The following is a 17,551-nucleotide window of genomic DNA, read 5'->3' as shown; positions in this document are numbered from 1 at the left end:
CATTTTATGGACTGGAATTTCAAACTTATCTTCATTGAATTAAAACTATTTTGATTAGAAGTAAAGTTGTTAGTTATCAAAAGCTATTGTCTCAGGCCAAAAAGTGGAAAACATAAGGTTATGGTAACAACAGAGAGCAAGAAGTCAAAACATTGAAGGAACTCTAACTTAGAAATATTGATCATGGCTTTTCTTTTGTATTGTGCATTACTTGTAGTTTTATCTTTCATACCAAAGTTTAATCTGCCATTTTATTGAATACTTTATATTACTGGCAGAGAACTTATATCTAGTAAGGCATCCTAGCTCTGAAAATGCAGTAGCTGTTCACACTTCCTTATTTGTTCCATTGTGGTATGTCAGAAGAAGAACAACAAAATTCCCCATATTTAAGTTAATTAAATTCACCTATAAAATTTTAATTTTACAATTACTGTGTTCAAGCTCTCATTAATTTTCTGTGCCTCTGCTATTATCCCAACAAATTAGATAAGCCACTTGGATGCCGTTTATCTTCTCAAATATGAAGCATTTTTTTGGTACATTGACCAGTCTGTTAAACTTGGGTGGTATTTTGTCATTTTTCCTGTTTTCGCTGGTATGGCTGGCTCCTTCAGAGCTCAGTTTTACCTTTGGTACTACTCCCCTAGAGCCAGACGTTATCTTTATGGAATTTTGCAGATATTACTTGCTGTGGTTTTCATATTAAACAAATCTCAAGACAGAAATCACTTAAATTACAGGGGAAAAGAAGTTGAGTATGGATAAAGAAGACAATTGGTGGTGTGATCTAAATTCCATCTTCCGTAAATCATCACAATTTAGAAATTAATCAATTATGCTGTATAAAGACTGAGTTAAGTAAACTTGTGCTTAAGATCCATTCCCAGTTCCTGTGCCATGATTCTGAATCTCTTTCCTTACAAAAATGGAATTAGAGGTTTGGGTGATCCATTTCCTATTTGCTCGTAATAACAGAAAAGGAATCTTGTGGACCTTTTTATTCAAGAACCTTTGTAAGTTATTGATTGAATCAATATGTTGAATCAAAATATCACATCAACACATCAGACTCCTGGGATTGGACGAAACAAAACCTTAAAATTATATCTAGCATCTCAGAAAAACACATCCTTTCATGACCTATGTTTCTTTGATATATATGAGAAAGCAGTATCTGTTTATTATTAACTTTTCTAGACTTTCCAATTCAGATGCACTTTTGCAAAACCCTGGCTTACCAACAATAACAAATGTATTAGGCACTGATAAATGTAACTGCATAGCACAGACATGCAAAAACATGATCAGCAGTTCAGTTGCAAAAGTTATTGTTATTGCCCTTAAGCTCAGGAGCAATTAGGTTTTTTGTGCATAGTTGTAACTGTTTACTGCAGAGTGACAATAAACCGTGGCAAATGCTCTCTGTTAACCCTCCGCCCTCCCCACCATGGAAAGGCAATAGGAGGAAAAGGGAGAAAGACTCGCAAGTTGGAAAAGTTAGAACTGCTTTACTAATGCTACTAATAAATACAATACAGAATATACAAAACCAATCTTGAATTTCCCGGGGTAGCGCAGTGTTGCCCGCGGCGGAGCCGTGAGCTGGCATGGCTCCTATGGCAGGGCAGGCACCTGGAGGACCTGGGCTGGACTCCCAGCAAACCGGAACTGGATTCAGGGATGCCAGGTCTGGAACCAGGCCTCAGATCACAGGCACTACAGGAAGGGTCCTCTTCAGATCCCAGCCATGGTCGAAGAGACCAAGACCCTCGTGATCTCCCACTTTTATAGGGTGTATGACGTGAACGGGATGGAATACTTAGTTGGTCAATTTTGAGTCACCTGTTCTGTCCTCCCCTCCTTCTAAATACACCTCTCTCACTTACAGGATGTGTGAAATTTATCAGCAACCTTGGCTGCCATAGCTATAAGTCTAAACCTGGGCCTCTTCTGCATACCATTGCTACCCTTATCAGCTCTAGAGTGAACAGTGTCTGAGAAAACATGCAGAAATTCAGAAAAGTGCAGTTACTTAAAAGAACTTAGCTGAAAGGAAAATTTACTAAAAGAGAAGCTGGTCTTTTTTTTAAACAAAACCAGCACAATAGTAACATATTTCCAGATGTGCATTTAAAACTGGTAGTCTTCCATGTTCTACCTCAATGACAAAATAGCTTACCCGTTTCAGTACAAGGCACTTGGTGCAGCTCTGAGCCCAGCTAAAAGCAAGGGTGACATTGCAAAATCACACCTTTAGAAGGAGATGTTTTCCTATTCTTCTAGAATTTGCTTTAAAAAGTGTGGAACTAGGATTATCCATTTACAGGCTTTGTTAGGAAATGCTTTTCACAGTATTTAGCATGCTACCAAACATTCTTGTGAATTAAAGGATTAGCTATTGATTTTAGGTGTTATTAGACCAAGACGTGTTGTGAGAGCTAAATATCTAAATATGTGAATATATTATTGAAATAAAAATATTGCCATTTCCTCTCTTTGGACAGTATAATATTTAATTGCAAAAATGAGAACATTTTATTCCCTGAAAAAATCTAGATTTTAAAAAATTGAACAGTCCTATGGGAGTGCATACAAAGCTTACATTGTATATTTCCAGTGCACAAAAGCAAGTTCAGAAAGCTAATAATAATATTTTTATATAAATTTTTCCTTGGGTGAAGGAGAAGCTTTGCAATTTAAAGTTTTCACATTTCGTTTCTAAAATCATATTTTGGAAATCATTTAATATGTTTCCTAGGATTTAAGTGTTGCGAAAAGTGTCATGGAGACATACACTTGTTCACCTCCCTATGTATTCAGTATGAGCAATAGAATTAAACCCCTGCCTGCCAAAGAACTTGACTGATGAAGCAGATATCTTTCTTTTCATCAATGAGATGTTTCAGCCCAACCAGTTACTGTTGTGCCAAAAACTATTTGCAATTGCAAGTAATACTTACTGTGGTCTTCAAACATAAGAGATACAGAAAACATTCTTCAGCCTAGGCCATGATGTGAGCTGACTCAAGTAACTGTGCCCAAAAACTGATTGCCAAAATTTTGGAAAGGCTGATCGTAACCTTTTAAAGGTAGTCAGTGTACACGTAGCACAAATACTGCTGGCTAATTAATTCTAGTTTTATCCCAGATGAGAAGGGATGGAGTAGCAATGCCCACTCATTGCTGCTTTCTAAGGAGGTAGATGGAAGTTAGAAAATGGAGTAGTGGGGACAGCTCCATTTCTAAAGGGCCATGAAAGACAGAGAAATAGACATTACAGCTCTTTTCTGCAACATCTGGAGCAAAGCTCTCTTGTTAAGAGCACATGAAGGATTGATTAGAGTTTTTGCTAACTTTGAGAATGAAATTCAAATAGACAAGGACTTTGAAACATTTTTTTATCATTTTTATGGAAAATGGTGTTTCTTTATAATAATGTGATTGCTGGGGATGAAGCCTACGAAAACTAAAAAATCCTATTAAAGATAGGTGACCAAACTGGAAGAGCTCATAGGCCTGGACAATGGAGGGGCAAACAGCAGAAAGGTCTGGCAAACTGTTGGAGAAAGCAAAGGCAAAAAATTTGTATGACTGAGAGAGTTTGAGATCAACAGCAGTAGAAGACAAAGAGAACAGTTATTTGGATTTTTTTCTTATTTTACAGCATCATGAGAGGTTTTTCAAGCCTTCCAAGAGTGAATCTACTGTGATATCCTTACCCTTTGTAAACAGAACATGACACCCCTCTATTTTTAATTCATTGTTATAGTCAGTATGCGCCTATTGTTGGTGACACACAGTGTGTCACCTATAGTCAGCTACATACTTGTCTTTAAAGACCAGAATGGTGGTTTGTTTTGTTTTAGTCTTCCTTATGTTGAAAATAAATTTCTGGATGGAATTTATAACATTTTAACACGAATATTATTAAATGTCTTGTGGATCTCTGTAGGCTTCTGTGATATTTAGTTTGACAGGCCTGTTTAAAGTCTGATACCTTGGACTGACTGAGACTAAATTTAATGTCTAACTCTGTATTTAGTTAACAAAAGCCTAAGGGATAGGTAAATTCAAAATTCAGTTTAAATGTATTTAGCATGAAAATAGATGTATCATATTGGATGGCTGGGAAGCTGTTTGTCCTTATTTTTATTTTTTATTAGAATTAAAACCAGAAACCAAAGGCCTCAAAATCCAACCCTTGAAATAGCCATCTGTACTGAACCACATAAATGAAGGTTGATGTTCAGTCTGCTGAAATAAAAATAGTAAAAATGTCAGATCATATAATTACAAATGAGAGCATAATTGTGCAAAAGACAGATTAGTGTCACTTTTTTTTTTTTTTTTAATCTGTAAAGGTTTCCTAGTTGAATTTTTAATTCTCCTGAGTTGTACATGCAGGTGCACACACCAATCACCACCATTGTTTTTCTTTTTGTTTTAATCTTTGACCATATTTCTCATTCTTAAGATGCTGCTGAAAATGTCTTGCATTCTTAGGATGGCTGAAGAATCTCTAGTAACAGCTGTTTGCTTTTCTGGATGCAGAGGCATAGTTATCATCAAGTGTTTGTGCCCATGTTTTCAAGTGGCTATGTCAGAATGTGAATTATTCTGTGGTTGTACTGTGGAGTACACCAGTGGTGGGACTCTGAGGAGCTTGCACACTTGGCAAAGAGGATGTTGGAGAGCCTTACAATAAGACTGTGCTCTGGCTTTCGTGAAGACAATGCAGAATTTATAGCATGACCAGTCTGAACAGATTTTTATGAGGACAGAATGTAAGCACCCACTGACTCCTAAGATATTTTTTTCTTTTGTATTTTCAAAATGCTATTGCATAGCATTTGTATGGGAAAGATGTCCTAGAACTCTTTGGAGAAGTGAAATGGGGTGGTTTAGGTAATATTCCTCTTACTGCTTCTTTCTTTTTCCATCTTGGCACTCAGTATTTTTCAAAAGCCACAAAAATATATGTAAATATTTGTATGAGGCAGCAAGGACAAACACCACAGAGCACCCTGCAAAAATCACTTTGGAAAAGTATCCACACCCCAATAAAAGAGAAGAAAAAAGCTGGTCATCACCCTAATAATTACTTTAATAAACATGCAAAATGGAACTTGCCAGCATGCTTCAAAAGACCTTTGTGCTTTACCTGCTGCCCTGATCTAACCCTAGTGATGAAGACCTGAGGTGACCCGTGATTCCAGAGATTGTTTAACTTTCTGGCCTAGATCACCACACCATCTTATTCAATTCTTTTACTAAGTAGTGCCACGTATTCTGCAAATAATCCGAAGTAACATTGTTAACATGGTTTAAGCATTGTGATAAAATTTTGTTTAATTGCTGAGAAATGTCCCCCGGGTTTCAGGCATTGTTTAGTGTGTTAAATTTGAAGCCAAGAAGAAAAAAAACAACAAACCCATGAAGCAATTCTCAAATAGAAAACAGGAATGCAAAGCATGCTCCCCCACTAGGAAGCTGGCTAACTGAAATTGTCTTCATTCTAGCAATCCCTTTTATGGACAGTCATTGACAATTCAATCTCATTTAAACAGTAATAAAAAGAAATTTAAACAACCTATTATTTTTTTTCTTGTTCCACATTTCTGTAGGTGTCAGCCATACTATTTTCATTCAGATTGTGACTTGGATCACAGACTTCTTGGAAAGGCCTTGATACTGCAACAATAATTTTTTTATATTTGCCACATATTGGACATAAAGTCCTGGAGCAGAGTTCAGCAACCATTTATATCACACATCACCTGATATTTTGCTTGACCTGTAGCAGTTAGACAGTTAAATTTTTCACATTGTAGACAGCCAGAATGACAAAACTTAGAAGTAATTTCTTAGAGGTAGAATTGGAATTGGAGGGCTCTGGAAACAGGAGGAAGTGGCATCCTTTGAGTGCAAGACCTTTAACTGACAACTTCTGATGTTCAAAGCAAATAACTTAGATTTTGCTTTTACAAGACAATCTTGTTTCCTTTGCCTGTTTTGATAAGAATATTGTTTTAAGGATTTTTTTTTTTCAGTATAAAATTGGCTTTCCTGTATTCTCATAAATAGCACTTCCAGAGAAATCTTTAGTAAGAAATTTGGCTACCAAATGTTAGGGTCCTATATATACATTTGATTTTTAACATAAAATGTTAGTTAATAATTTGCACAACTTTGAAAAATCAGATTCAGTTTTCAATAAAGCAGGTTTATTTTAGGCCTCTGCTTGAGCTGATGCAAATCTCTTTTTTCTGGTGAAAATCTCTCTTTTCAGGTGGAAGTACTATCCTGAGCCAACCTGTTGAACTGCTCCCTGCACAGCTAAAATTCATTGCAGGAGAGACAGTTCAAGAGAGAATCATAGAATAGAATCATAGAATCATTTCAGTTGGAAGAGACCCTCAGAATCACTGAGTCCAACTGTAACCTAACGTAAGTCTAGCACTAAACTATGTCCCTAGAAGCAGGCTCTAAGCTCAACTTTGGGGCAGTCAGCTGTGAGAGAAGGGAGAAACCCTGGGAGGAAGACTATTAAGCCCAGCACCTCGCAGTTATAAATTTAGGGATGCAGAGTCAAGATTCCCATTATTTTCCCAAGGAAGCCAGCAAGTTTTGAGCAATTTTTCAACACTGCCTTCAGTATCCATGGCTAGGAAAAAGTCTCCTATCCTGCTTCTTCTGTGGAACTGTTACTCTATTTGGACATGTACAGAGATGGTCGTGTTCTGCTGCAAGGTACATGGGGTCCCTGCTCTATAGGACTTTTGGGGCGAGGTGGGTGAAGCCTGCTGGGGTGCTTTGGCCATGGCACCTCCAGGTTCCCATCAGAACAGCAGACCTCATTGACTTAAGGCATTTCCAATAAAATATCAAAGCCATTTAAAATCAGTTTTAGTTCTTGCTAAGTCCGCTCTTGTATGAGTCTCTCGATCAGAATTCTTTTGTGTTCATTTTATCTTCCAGATAATGTTAGATTTTTAGATACCTATTATATATATTAGTACCTGTTGGAAAGAATAGACCCTTACAGGACCAGGGGAACATAGCTGTGTCTACTATTTTATGAAATGTCAGTGGTCATTATAATAGCAATTTCAACTGTGATGGTGGAAGAAGGTTTTGAGAGAAGATCTTTCATCATTTCAGTCTCTCAAACCATATAGTTCATCTCTGTATTTCATCAATATCTATATTCTGATTAAGCTGAAAACATTGTTATTTTCTATAGTATACAGAAATGTCTCCTTCATGAAAGCACCTGTTTTTTTCCTCCACCTTGTTTACTTCTGAAAAACTTTAGTTCTTAAATTGATGTAATTACACACAGGATACAGTATATGCTTTTCACTTTGTAAACCAAGGTTATTTCAAGTGATGCCAAAAAATATTGACTAATGTGATGTTATTGAAGAAATCATGTAAACAGAAATACATGAAGATTTTTAGGAATGACTGGTGACTGTCATTTTTTATTATTCAGTTTGAGACATTTTAGAATGATCTCATGGTAATTTATTGGTTTTCAGCATTTTCAATACATTAAGACTCTATATACCTTTTTTTGATTTGAGCACCTCATAATTGGGGAAACCAAAAGCATTAATTGCTTTAGTATCAGTATTCTGAACCTGCTCTGAATTCTTTTAAGAGGCAATGACTAGGCCCATAGCTGCTGTGAAGATCTTTGCTGTTGAGAAGTTATAACAGCAATGTTTTATTTGGTCAATGGACAATACCAATATTGTTCAGTTCTGCTGGTTCCCACCCAAGTAAGATCCTTCTCACTTCAATCTTCTGTTCATTCTTGTACTTCTTCAGACAGCTCTTCACAATACAACAGAAACCTCAGTTTGGAGAATAGGATCCACTGTGTGGACCTTTCTTGTAAAAATCTAAAGGAATTGTTCACTGTAGAGATTTGTAATAAATGTCACAGCATTTCGATTACACTTTTAAAATTCAAAAAAGTAATTGAATTTTATGCTTGTTAATACTATGGTATTCTTTTTTTTATAAGTCAACTTTGCATTCTTTTTCAATATACTTTTTAAATATGGAGCAAGAACAAGTGAAAGTCAAACAGGTTTCAAGTTTCGCTTACTTTGACAATCTCATTATTTAAAGACTCATGGTTGAAAGACTTCCAGACATATGGATGGATGGACTTCTAGGCATCTAACAAAAGGAATTATCCCATATAGTCTTAGATTTCTGTATTAAGATGATATTGCAGACAAAGTAAAGATTTCTTTTCATCATGTGTATGAAATAACTTAGAAATGTCATCATTCTATTTGAGCTCAAACTCAAGGGTATTTTAATAACTTACTTCACTTTCATGTATTTTGCATTATGTTGGAGCAGTGGTATTGCTATCAAATTGCTTTCTGCCTTAGAAAGTAGTGAGGCAATAGAATACAGTAGTGTTGGTGACTACAATTCAAAAAACAACAACAAAAAAAAGCTTGAAAAGCAAACATGACTATCTCTCTCTTTTTACTATTTTCCTAGCAATATCCACAACCCACACAGATAAAATAGGCCGAGATACCTAAAGCCGAAAGCAGAAGAATGCAAAAGACCTTAATTATAAGATGTACAGGATGGGGCAGGAAAGGTCAGGGAATAAGAGAGGTTTCAAGAACCCATTTGGTATCTACTCCTTTTCAAAAGCATAAGCTTATGACTTGCCATATCTGTTTCCCATTAATTTGCCTAACAGTTCCACTAGGAGTTGCCAGCGGAAGAACAACTTTGATCCCATAAAGGATGGGATGATGGGATGCCAGATCCTATCAAAGTGTGGTACATTATTTATGCTCTCTGCGGGAGCATATTTTTCTTTCTTACACTCCCACCTTGCCCCAATATGATTTCTCTTTGAGTATCACTTCATCCTCTTTTTTGATACCCATCTACAAAATGGTATTTCCTTAAAATATAACAGCTCTGTTTCCCTCTTCAGTCTGTGTTCTGTAAAGTAGATCATAATTTTGTGAACAACCCTCAATAACCAAAAATTCTGGAAAAAGTATTTGATTCTTATAATACATGCTATTTTGGGTTTGTAGCTTGTGGGTTGTTGCTCCATATTCATGGGATTGTTTTAATTGAATTTAATATCATTTTGGCTTAGAGTAAGAAAAGAAACAGAGAGTCTGTTTAAAAGTTAATGTATTTCTAATTAAAGTAAATTTCATTTGACTTAAAATTCTTTCACATTAATTACCAAACTTGGATTTCGGAGTGCAGTATTTATGGGCTGCCAAACTATTTGATAGGGATCCAATGTATTTTCATTTCTTTATGACAGAGAAATGCCCCGAGCCATTTACAACCTTTGATATGCATTCAGAATATTTGTTGGCATCAGTTAGCTGGATTTATGTGCATGAACTGGGTTCTGAGTATTGCTGTTAGTGTCTTTTGTTCTTCATCATTTTTTAACTCTAAGACAAGCTACCGTAATATCATCATTAAAGCTTTTAACCTCTAGAAGCTATGAGAATATATTAAACCAATGAAGATTTAAAGTAATTATTGGAAACCATTCTGACACATTCTATTTCTATGCTTGAACCATTAGACTGCATATTGTGTGTGCACTGCATAAAACATACAGCACAAGCAAATTTTTTACTTTTATGTCATCCTATTAAAGGAAACTGTAAAGTAACTATGTCTGACACCTGCTTTGCTCTGTTTTGTGTTGAGTGTGTTAATGATTCTGGAAGTGCACGAAGTACCCGATGGGTTCCCTCTAATAAGTCTTTCATAAGAGCGCACAAATGTATACACCAGCATGCAGTGACTATGCCTCTGGATGTAGAGCACCATACTTGGTTGGTTGACTAAACTCATAAATTTAAATTATTTTTTTGGATTTTATTCTTTTTTCCTTCTTAATGCATGATTTATATTACTTTTATTATTATTTCTGCATTTTCTCTCTCCCCCTCTTTTTGTTTTACATATTGCTTTCATTTGTTTATAGAAGAAAAGAAAGCAGATCCAGAGAATGGGGATGCAGGTAGGGTGACTTATTAAAAATATTTTCATGTTTTTGCCCTTAAGTTCTTTGATTTTTAAGCAAATGTGTGCCATAGAGTTGGATAACCATTTTAATATATTTTGGCAATTTCAAAATAGACACTAGGAAATGGAAGAAAGAAACCAGAATCACGCTCTCATAAACCTTCTGCCCTCCCCACTTCAGGCACAGAGTGTTCCCACCAGCACACTGTCTTTTTCATCTCTATTACAGGTTTCTGACTTCTAAAATATTAGTGATTCTGTAGTCCCCTCATCATTAGTTTTCCTCCATGGCTGTGCGGCTGTGCCTCCAAAATGTTGTATCTCTCTTGTTCATGCCTATCCAAAACTAAACCGATCCAAATATTTTAAGAGAAACTCCATGCTACTTCCATACCCCAGATTTCCCTTTTACTCTCTCTGTGCCCCAGAAGCCCAACTGTACAGCCAATTCCTTCTCCAAACACATCGCCATCACCAGCATGTATAGTACCCAGGATAATTTTATAATTCCCACTGGAAAAGACAATGAAAGAATGAAGAAAACCACAGCTCCCAGGTGGTTTCAGTTTTATTTTTTAAATAGGTGGGTTTGCTTAGGCTGAGCCAGATAAGGCCATTTTGTGGTACCTCTTTCCTCTGGTGTGAACCACAGGCTATCAGCCTTAGAGTCTTACCTGAGAGAGTAACCAATATTTGACCTGAGGAGCAAATAGCAGTCATTAGCTCCAGACTGAACTGAATGACTGCTTACCTCCACTGATTACAGCCCCTTAAAATAGCATGAAGCAGATGTTTAGTTTTCAGTTATGAGGAAAGCTTTAAAGGTGAAGTAGCTAAATCTTATCTCATTTCAAATTAAAACATGAAAATAACAGTTTGCACTCAAAGCTGGAACCTGCCCTGAGTCCTGCTGTAGGAATTATACAGCCCCCACCTAGACCACAGCAGGAATTATGCAGATGCCACCTCAACAGGCCTCGCACCTAGGTTCTGCTTTAAAAAAAGAATCAGAGTTCCTTTTTCTACTATGTATAATATGCAATAGTAGTTACAGCTCGAGCTGGATGTCTCTGAAGAAAGGCTCACCTGCCAATTGTTACTGGGTTTTGGTCTCTATAGGTTGCTTGATTTCCTGGTGGCACTTCTGCTTATTCATTCCTGTTCATGGCATCTGGGCTCTTTTGCTCTTCTGATTTGCTCCTGCAGCCTCAAGGCACCCTTTTTGTCTGTGTCTTGAGACATTTTCTCTTCTTTCATTACTGAATATGCTATAGTTGATGTTTTACTTGCACTTCCTTGTCTACTAGTTACATTTCCATAGGTAAAAAAGGTTAAGGTACAATTCATGCGACCTAAGGCTTAATTTGCTTTAGTCATTAGTGCTAGGCTCTGACACAGGGTTGCTGCGCACAGGACTTGGGTGCTTTACTCTAGCATTTCAGGACTGTGTTTGCACTGTAGTTGTGCTGCTTTCCTCCAGCACATTCTCTCCTACAAATAATGGAGAATGGCTGGTATTGAATCGGCAGCTGGCTTTTTGTCAGTCAGGAATTTCCCTGTACAGATGAAAACCCCACTGAGCTAACCTTTGGGCCATGGGTTTTAAAACATTAGAGAGTTGTTCAAAATAAGCAAAGCTCCAAAATGTTGCCTACAGCATAATGATTACAGTTGAATTTGGTGAGTAAAACCAGACTTTGTCTTCCATCAGTCATTCATAATTTTTGTGTTCCTATGGCTGAAATTTGACTGTGTCATTGGATATTTCTGTTGGAGGCACAGCTACTATCTAGAAGTTAAATTCTGGAAGGAAGTTAAGGCAGAAATATACAAATGAACTCACTTTTGCCTGGCCCAAATTTGGTTGTGTACTCTTTGGTACATCATGGCAGTACATGAAAGTATAGCAGAAGTAGCTTTAATTTTTCTAGTGTCAGTCTCTATAGTCCTGAAAATGTTTTGTTCTGGGCTGTAGCTAAGGACTTGAGTAACACAGAGGCTCAGTCAGCCTTGTTCTACTGTTGCAAAAGCTTATGCTCCTATATTTTCAGCACTATTGATAACTAATAGTTAGATTGAGGTTAGTTCTGATTTGTCTACACACACTCTATATACAACTCCTGATTACAATGGAGTCCTTATTATAGGACTGATGTTCAGCCTTGCTTACCAAAATCTTGTTAGGAGCTGAAGCTTCCTAACTCAGTCACTGAACTCTCTGGAAGTACCTTCTGCTTCTGCTAACCATCCTCACATAGGTTTCAGCTAAGTGTAGATTTGCCAGCAGAAATGATTATGATAGCCCTGCATTTCTGCCACTTAGTGTGACATGCAAGCACTCTGACCCCATGAACGGCAAGTGCTGTGACACTCTCACCACCTTTCCTACTCCCATCCAGATTACAGCTGCGTCTCGCTTTAGTTACATCGAGATCAGCCTGCAGCAGCCGGTCACCCTGCACACTTTTTCTGCATGTCAGCTCCATGCATAGTACAAACAAAACTGATCTTCTGCACTATGAATTTCCCATTGCCCTCAGGATTCCCTCTTTTTGCATGTAACTGAATTAACTTACCTGTTGAAGGCAGTTGCAAAAATACATAGCAAGTTACATTCACTTACATTTACTTACAGTTACATAAGCTTTTATGGGAACTGAATTTTTTTCCTAAATTTTGTGAACTTGTTTTTCTCCAAGACCAAAATATGCCACCAGTTTTGCTTATTTTGCTGCAGAGGACTCACACTGAGGGATTTTGAGTTATACTTCCCTTTCAACTGCATATTTCGGAGTGGTTGGCTTTGTAGACCATGAGCAATTGTCAACCTAAATTTGACTTTGCCAGATGATCATAGATAAGAATGAATATTTTCACAAGTAATTGTGAAATTTCTAATTTATGCTCAAGAGGTGTTGTTTCATCGCTTATTGTAATTTCCTGAAATTTGGCAGAATGTGTGTGATGTTTTCTTAAAAACACTTCATAAGAAAAACAGACAGAATTTCCCTCTAGGTGAAAAACATCTCCTTTGTTACATTATGGAAGAATGACAAGTGGATTTGCAGAATGTTATGATTTCAGCAAAAAGATGATTTCTTTCTTTAAGCAAAAGTTAGAGTATTTTACTTCAAAACTAATTATCTATTACTTCTGTCATTGAAAAAAGAAAAATATTTTCCAGTTTAAAGTTTTTGTTTGCAAGAGAGAAAATGTATCTTTAGAGCTTTTAACTAGATCCTTAAAAAAATTACTTCATCTTAAAGATACATTAGCAAGTGTTGCTTTGGGGCCTGTAATGGTTGAGGACAATTGTGACAGGAAACACTATATATTATTTTAGGAATTTTCATCTGCTTTTTCTTTCTTCATTTTATTTCTCCCTATAAAACATTGCTTTTCCTTTTTCATTCATTTTTGTTTATTTTCATTTTTCTTAAAAGTTTTTATGAAGGTTTTTTATTCATGTTGTTTGTAGGGAGAAAAAATTGAAAGTTCAAAAACAAAAATCAGAAGCCAGAGGGTTTATAGATAACAGTACAGTTTAGCCTTATTGCCTTCCCTCTTCCTTTCACCCTCTTCCTTCTAGATTTCCCCCAAAGTGCTGCAAGATTTAGCAGGCAGGTCTCCTTGTATGCACTGCCACCATTACTGTTGTCAAGAAAGAAAACGCAAAGCTCAGGGGACCTGAAGAGGCCCCGTGCAAAGCATTGCTTTACTCTTAGATTATGACTTAGAGCTGAGGTTTACAGTTTAAATCAGATTTATACACTATACTGAAATCTATTATCTCATTCTCAGTTCCATAAATAAAAGTCCAGATTGTTCATATGTATAATATACAGAAACTTTCATTTATGACTAGTGGGATTCTAAAATTTTTATCCTATACAAATTTTGTGTTAAAGTTATGGAATGTTTAAGACAAATATCAGTCAAAATGAGTGCTTTTTAGCATTCAGTGGATAATGAGCTATTCTTGGCTTATGCCATGTAAAAGTGGAAGAGAGTCAAGCCTGTGTGTGTATAATAGTTAATAATATTTTGTTTTAAGATTTATTTTAAGATTTTTTTTTTTTTTTTTTTAATTCTGGGCTGTTGTCTTCCTCTCATTTTTCTATTTTTCACTCTTCCACCTCAGCTTAGGCACTTAATTCCTCATTATTTTACATAGTAAATTGTGTTGTTACATTACCAGTTAGCTGAAACCAGCCTGCAGTCATATAGTAAGAACTCATCCCTAACTGAGACTAATCATGCATTTGGTCCAAGGAGAGTGAAACCTGAAATCATTCTTGAAGCTGTGTGTCATTAGAATGTAATACAGTGATGCCACTGGGTGGCTCTTTAGCATTCATTTGTACTTCTTTAAATTATTTTGAGCATACTAAGAATATGCTCAAATGGTGATTGAAAAGTCTGCCAGACTGTGGTTGTTACTTGATTAGTAATTTGGTATAAAAATGCTGGTATCACACTGTAACAAATGCAGAACCAGGATCTCCACCAAAAATAAGCAGGTTGTCTTTTCCTTTCCTTTTAATTTTTAACTATCTATTCTGTTCCATTTACATTCATTTCTTCCACATAGCTGGTTTCATTTGAATTGTGTAGAAAATACAACACTTACTAAGATTCTGCTGAAATACTTATCTACTGTGTTCCTCCTCTTACAATTTTTTTGTTTTCTGCAAAATTGTAATTCAGAAAGTAAAATTATTTACACCGTAATTTAAGTAAATCAGATTTCATCTCTTTCTGTTTAAACTTCCATGAGCATAACTTGAAACCTGGAATTGAGGACTGCTTGTGTATTTATTTTCTTTTTTTTTCTTTTTCTTTTTAACTTAACAGGTGCAATTGATGTAGAAGAGAGGAATCGCCAAATGAAAATCAGCAAGTACAAACAGGTAGCAGGATCAGATTCCAGGCTGGAACAAGATTATCATTCTAAGGCAAGGGAGTTTTGTTTTGAAAAGCAACAAAATATGCTAAACTGAAATATCCAATACCCTTTTAGAAAGTAATAGATGACTGGCAGGTTGTTTCTTCAGTGAAAGTTTCTTGTGTGTCTATAATAAAATTATTGGAAATGTGCAGGAAAACCCTTAACACAGAGTGTTCTTGATTATTAAAATTTAAGAAGGGGAGGTTAAATTAAATAAAAGTGGCAGTGTAATTATCCAATAGAATGAAAAATAGAGCCATGATTTAAAAGCTCAAAGAGAAGGAAAAAAAAGAGGTTTATTGAGTGACAGATGGAATGAGAGCTATTGAAACATGTTCATGGCTTTCATTTTGTTGAACACAGCATTATTTTGATCTATTGAATGCTGGAAGATGTAGTGTTACTTAGTTTTACAGTGGCAGTTTAGCTTCTTAAAAAGTATTTTATGCATCAACACAAGCTTCCACCCCAGCTGTGCCAAAAATCTGAATCATTCATAGTAATATAGCCCCAAATATACTACCCAAAATTTCCTGCTATCTGGAACAGGGTCATGTCATATACAGTGTGTTAATTAAAATAATCAAGATATTTTCAATTTAAACTTCTATTATACAAAAATAATTGTGTCCTCTAAAGGACTTCATTAATTGAGGTCAGATTGTAAGTGGGAAACGTGAGACTTCTGACCTATAAAAGCTGGCTGAGGAAGAGAATTCTGATTTAGACTTTTATTTCCAGGATGTAGTTCCTTGCACCAAGGATGGGCAAAGTTACTGTAAACTGAGACATTTAATATTTGAAGACAAGAAAAAGATCAAATTTATTAAGTTTTATTTATTATTAGTTTTGCAGATAATGTAAGCTAATATACTTTATATAATTACTTTCTAGAATGTACATTTCTGTGTGGGAAAATAAAGAGCTTTAATGAAACCCATGACAAAATGGAAAACACTGTTAATGAAAATAGAACTGACAAAAGAAAAAGAAAACCATGAAAATGGCTTAGAATCCTTAAAAACTCTGTGGATGTGCTGCATGATTATTTGGGTATTTTACAAATGTAGTTTTTACTACAGAAGGCATAGGAATTTTTATGAACATATAGGAGAGACTTGGTATACTGTTATGTTTAGATGCTTGTTTTATGTTGACATTTATGGCAAAAATATTTTCAGGTGTGTCTATATTGTTGCCTTTGAAAGGTGTTACATTTTAGAGATGAGCATAATACTGTGAACAGACCCCTCGTAAGTGTTATGATTGTATGTACCACAAAAAGATGACTTTATGTATTGTATGTATAACCAGAGTTATTCTGCCAGTTTTCGTGCTCCCTCAATGCTGGACTGAAATTTGAATCAGAAGTAGGACTGGTATGGAGTATAGAGAATAAATGGGCTCTCATGTGAAGGAGCTGGATAGAGTATAACTACCTAAGGAAACATTTCCTATCTCTGTTTTTCCATTTCAACTACATCATATTATTGGGCCTCACTCTACATCTTTTATCTTTTTAATTAAATTTTACCTTCAGTATTATTGGAATGTATTAAAAAGGAAAATTATAAATGTAATTATTTTATGAATATGGTGATTTATTTATTGCACACATCAAACAAATTGTCTCCAGAAATAAACAGTTAATTTACTCTTCAGCCAAAGTGTAGTTTCAGTATTTGAAAATGAGTCATTTATTCTATCAATGAGCTTGTGGAACTAGACACTGAATATTCATATATATGTATTAATTCAAAATGCATTCTTAAAATTGTGTAATTTTAAAGCCATATGAGAACTATAACTCTCATAAACCATGTGAGAGTTCCGTCTTCAATTTTTTACCACCACTGCTTCAGTTCCCCTTAATTAAGTGCTTATATTATCTAGAGACAGAAAATTAGTAAGTTCAGTTTATCTACCTGGTTTCTACAAAAATTATTCTGGAATCATGAACTAAAACACATATGTCAAATGCTGACTGAAATCTCATGTTCTGCATACTATACAATGACTTGAATTTTTTAAATCTGTCAACAGGCACAAGCAGGCATTCAAGCCTGACCTGCCTGAGAAAAACATCATTAAGTAGGCATTAAGTGATATTCAGGAAAGCTACCACATGGAATTCTCTTTTACCTTTCTGTTCTATTTCTTTCTTTAAATGGAAGTCAGCACCAACTGTATGTTGATTCATTACTTTGAGTTAAGAAAAAAGATCCTTCCTTGCTGAGAAAGCAAAAACTATACCAGTAGAAGCTATATTAAATATTAAAATAGGCATCCTATATTATACCCCTAGTTCTGTTCTACCTCTGGAAGTCAGTACTAGAGGCTTTAGAGGAAGGTACATACACATCTATGGTACACAGTCATACACTGAGAAGCCTGTGGCAAGAGTTTACTTCCAGGCATCTCTATTCTTAAAAGCTGCTGATAAATAAAATTGAATTTCCCCATGAAATTGAATTTTTCCTCATGACTGATAAAATTGTAAACTTTTTAAAATTAATCATATACATGCCTCATTATTTTTAGAAAACTAAG

At 35.6% G+C, this 17,551-nt stretch overlaps 1 protein-coding gene across 29 annotated transcripts in view; it reads left to right on the top strand.

Moving 5' to 3' along the window:
• Nucleotides 1–17,551, top strand: part of RIMS2 (regulating synaptic membrane exocytosis 2) — a gene marked incomplete at its 5' end in the record, with an annotated part of 471,635 nt that overhangs the window by 364,343 nt on the left and 89,741 nt on the right. For 5 of the 29 annotated variants that reach the window (XM_082045232.1, XM_082045216.1, XM_082045205.1 and 2 more), the window contains 2 exons: nucleotides 10,013–10,048; nucleotides 14,908–15,008. The exons of 21 other annotated variants lie outside the window; for them this stretch is intronic. In XM_082045232.1, the coding sequence (XP_081901358.1) occupies nucleotides 10,013–10,048; nucleotides 14,908–15,008 (137 nt within the window). The remainder of the gene's footprint in view (nucleotides 1–10,012; nucleotides 10,049–14,907; nucleotides 15,009–17,551) is intronic. 3 more of the 29 variants (XM_082045231.1, XM_082045214.1, XM_082045230.1) reach the window with 2 other exon arrangements.

This window comes from Streptopelia decaocto (genome assembly GCF_964273445.1).
Source record: "Streptopelia decaocto genome assembly, chromosome: 2".
In the NCBI taxonomy this organism is placed as follows: domain Eukaryota; kingdom Metazoa; phylum Chordata; class Aves; order Columbiformes; family Columbidae; genus Streptopelia; species Streptopelia decaocto.
Note: the sequence above shows the minus strand (reverse complement) of the source record. Positions and strands in the feature narration are given on the sequence as shown.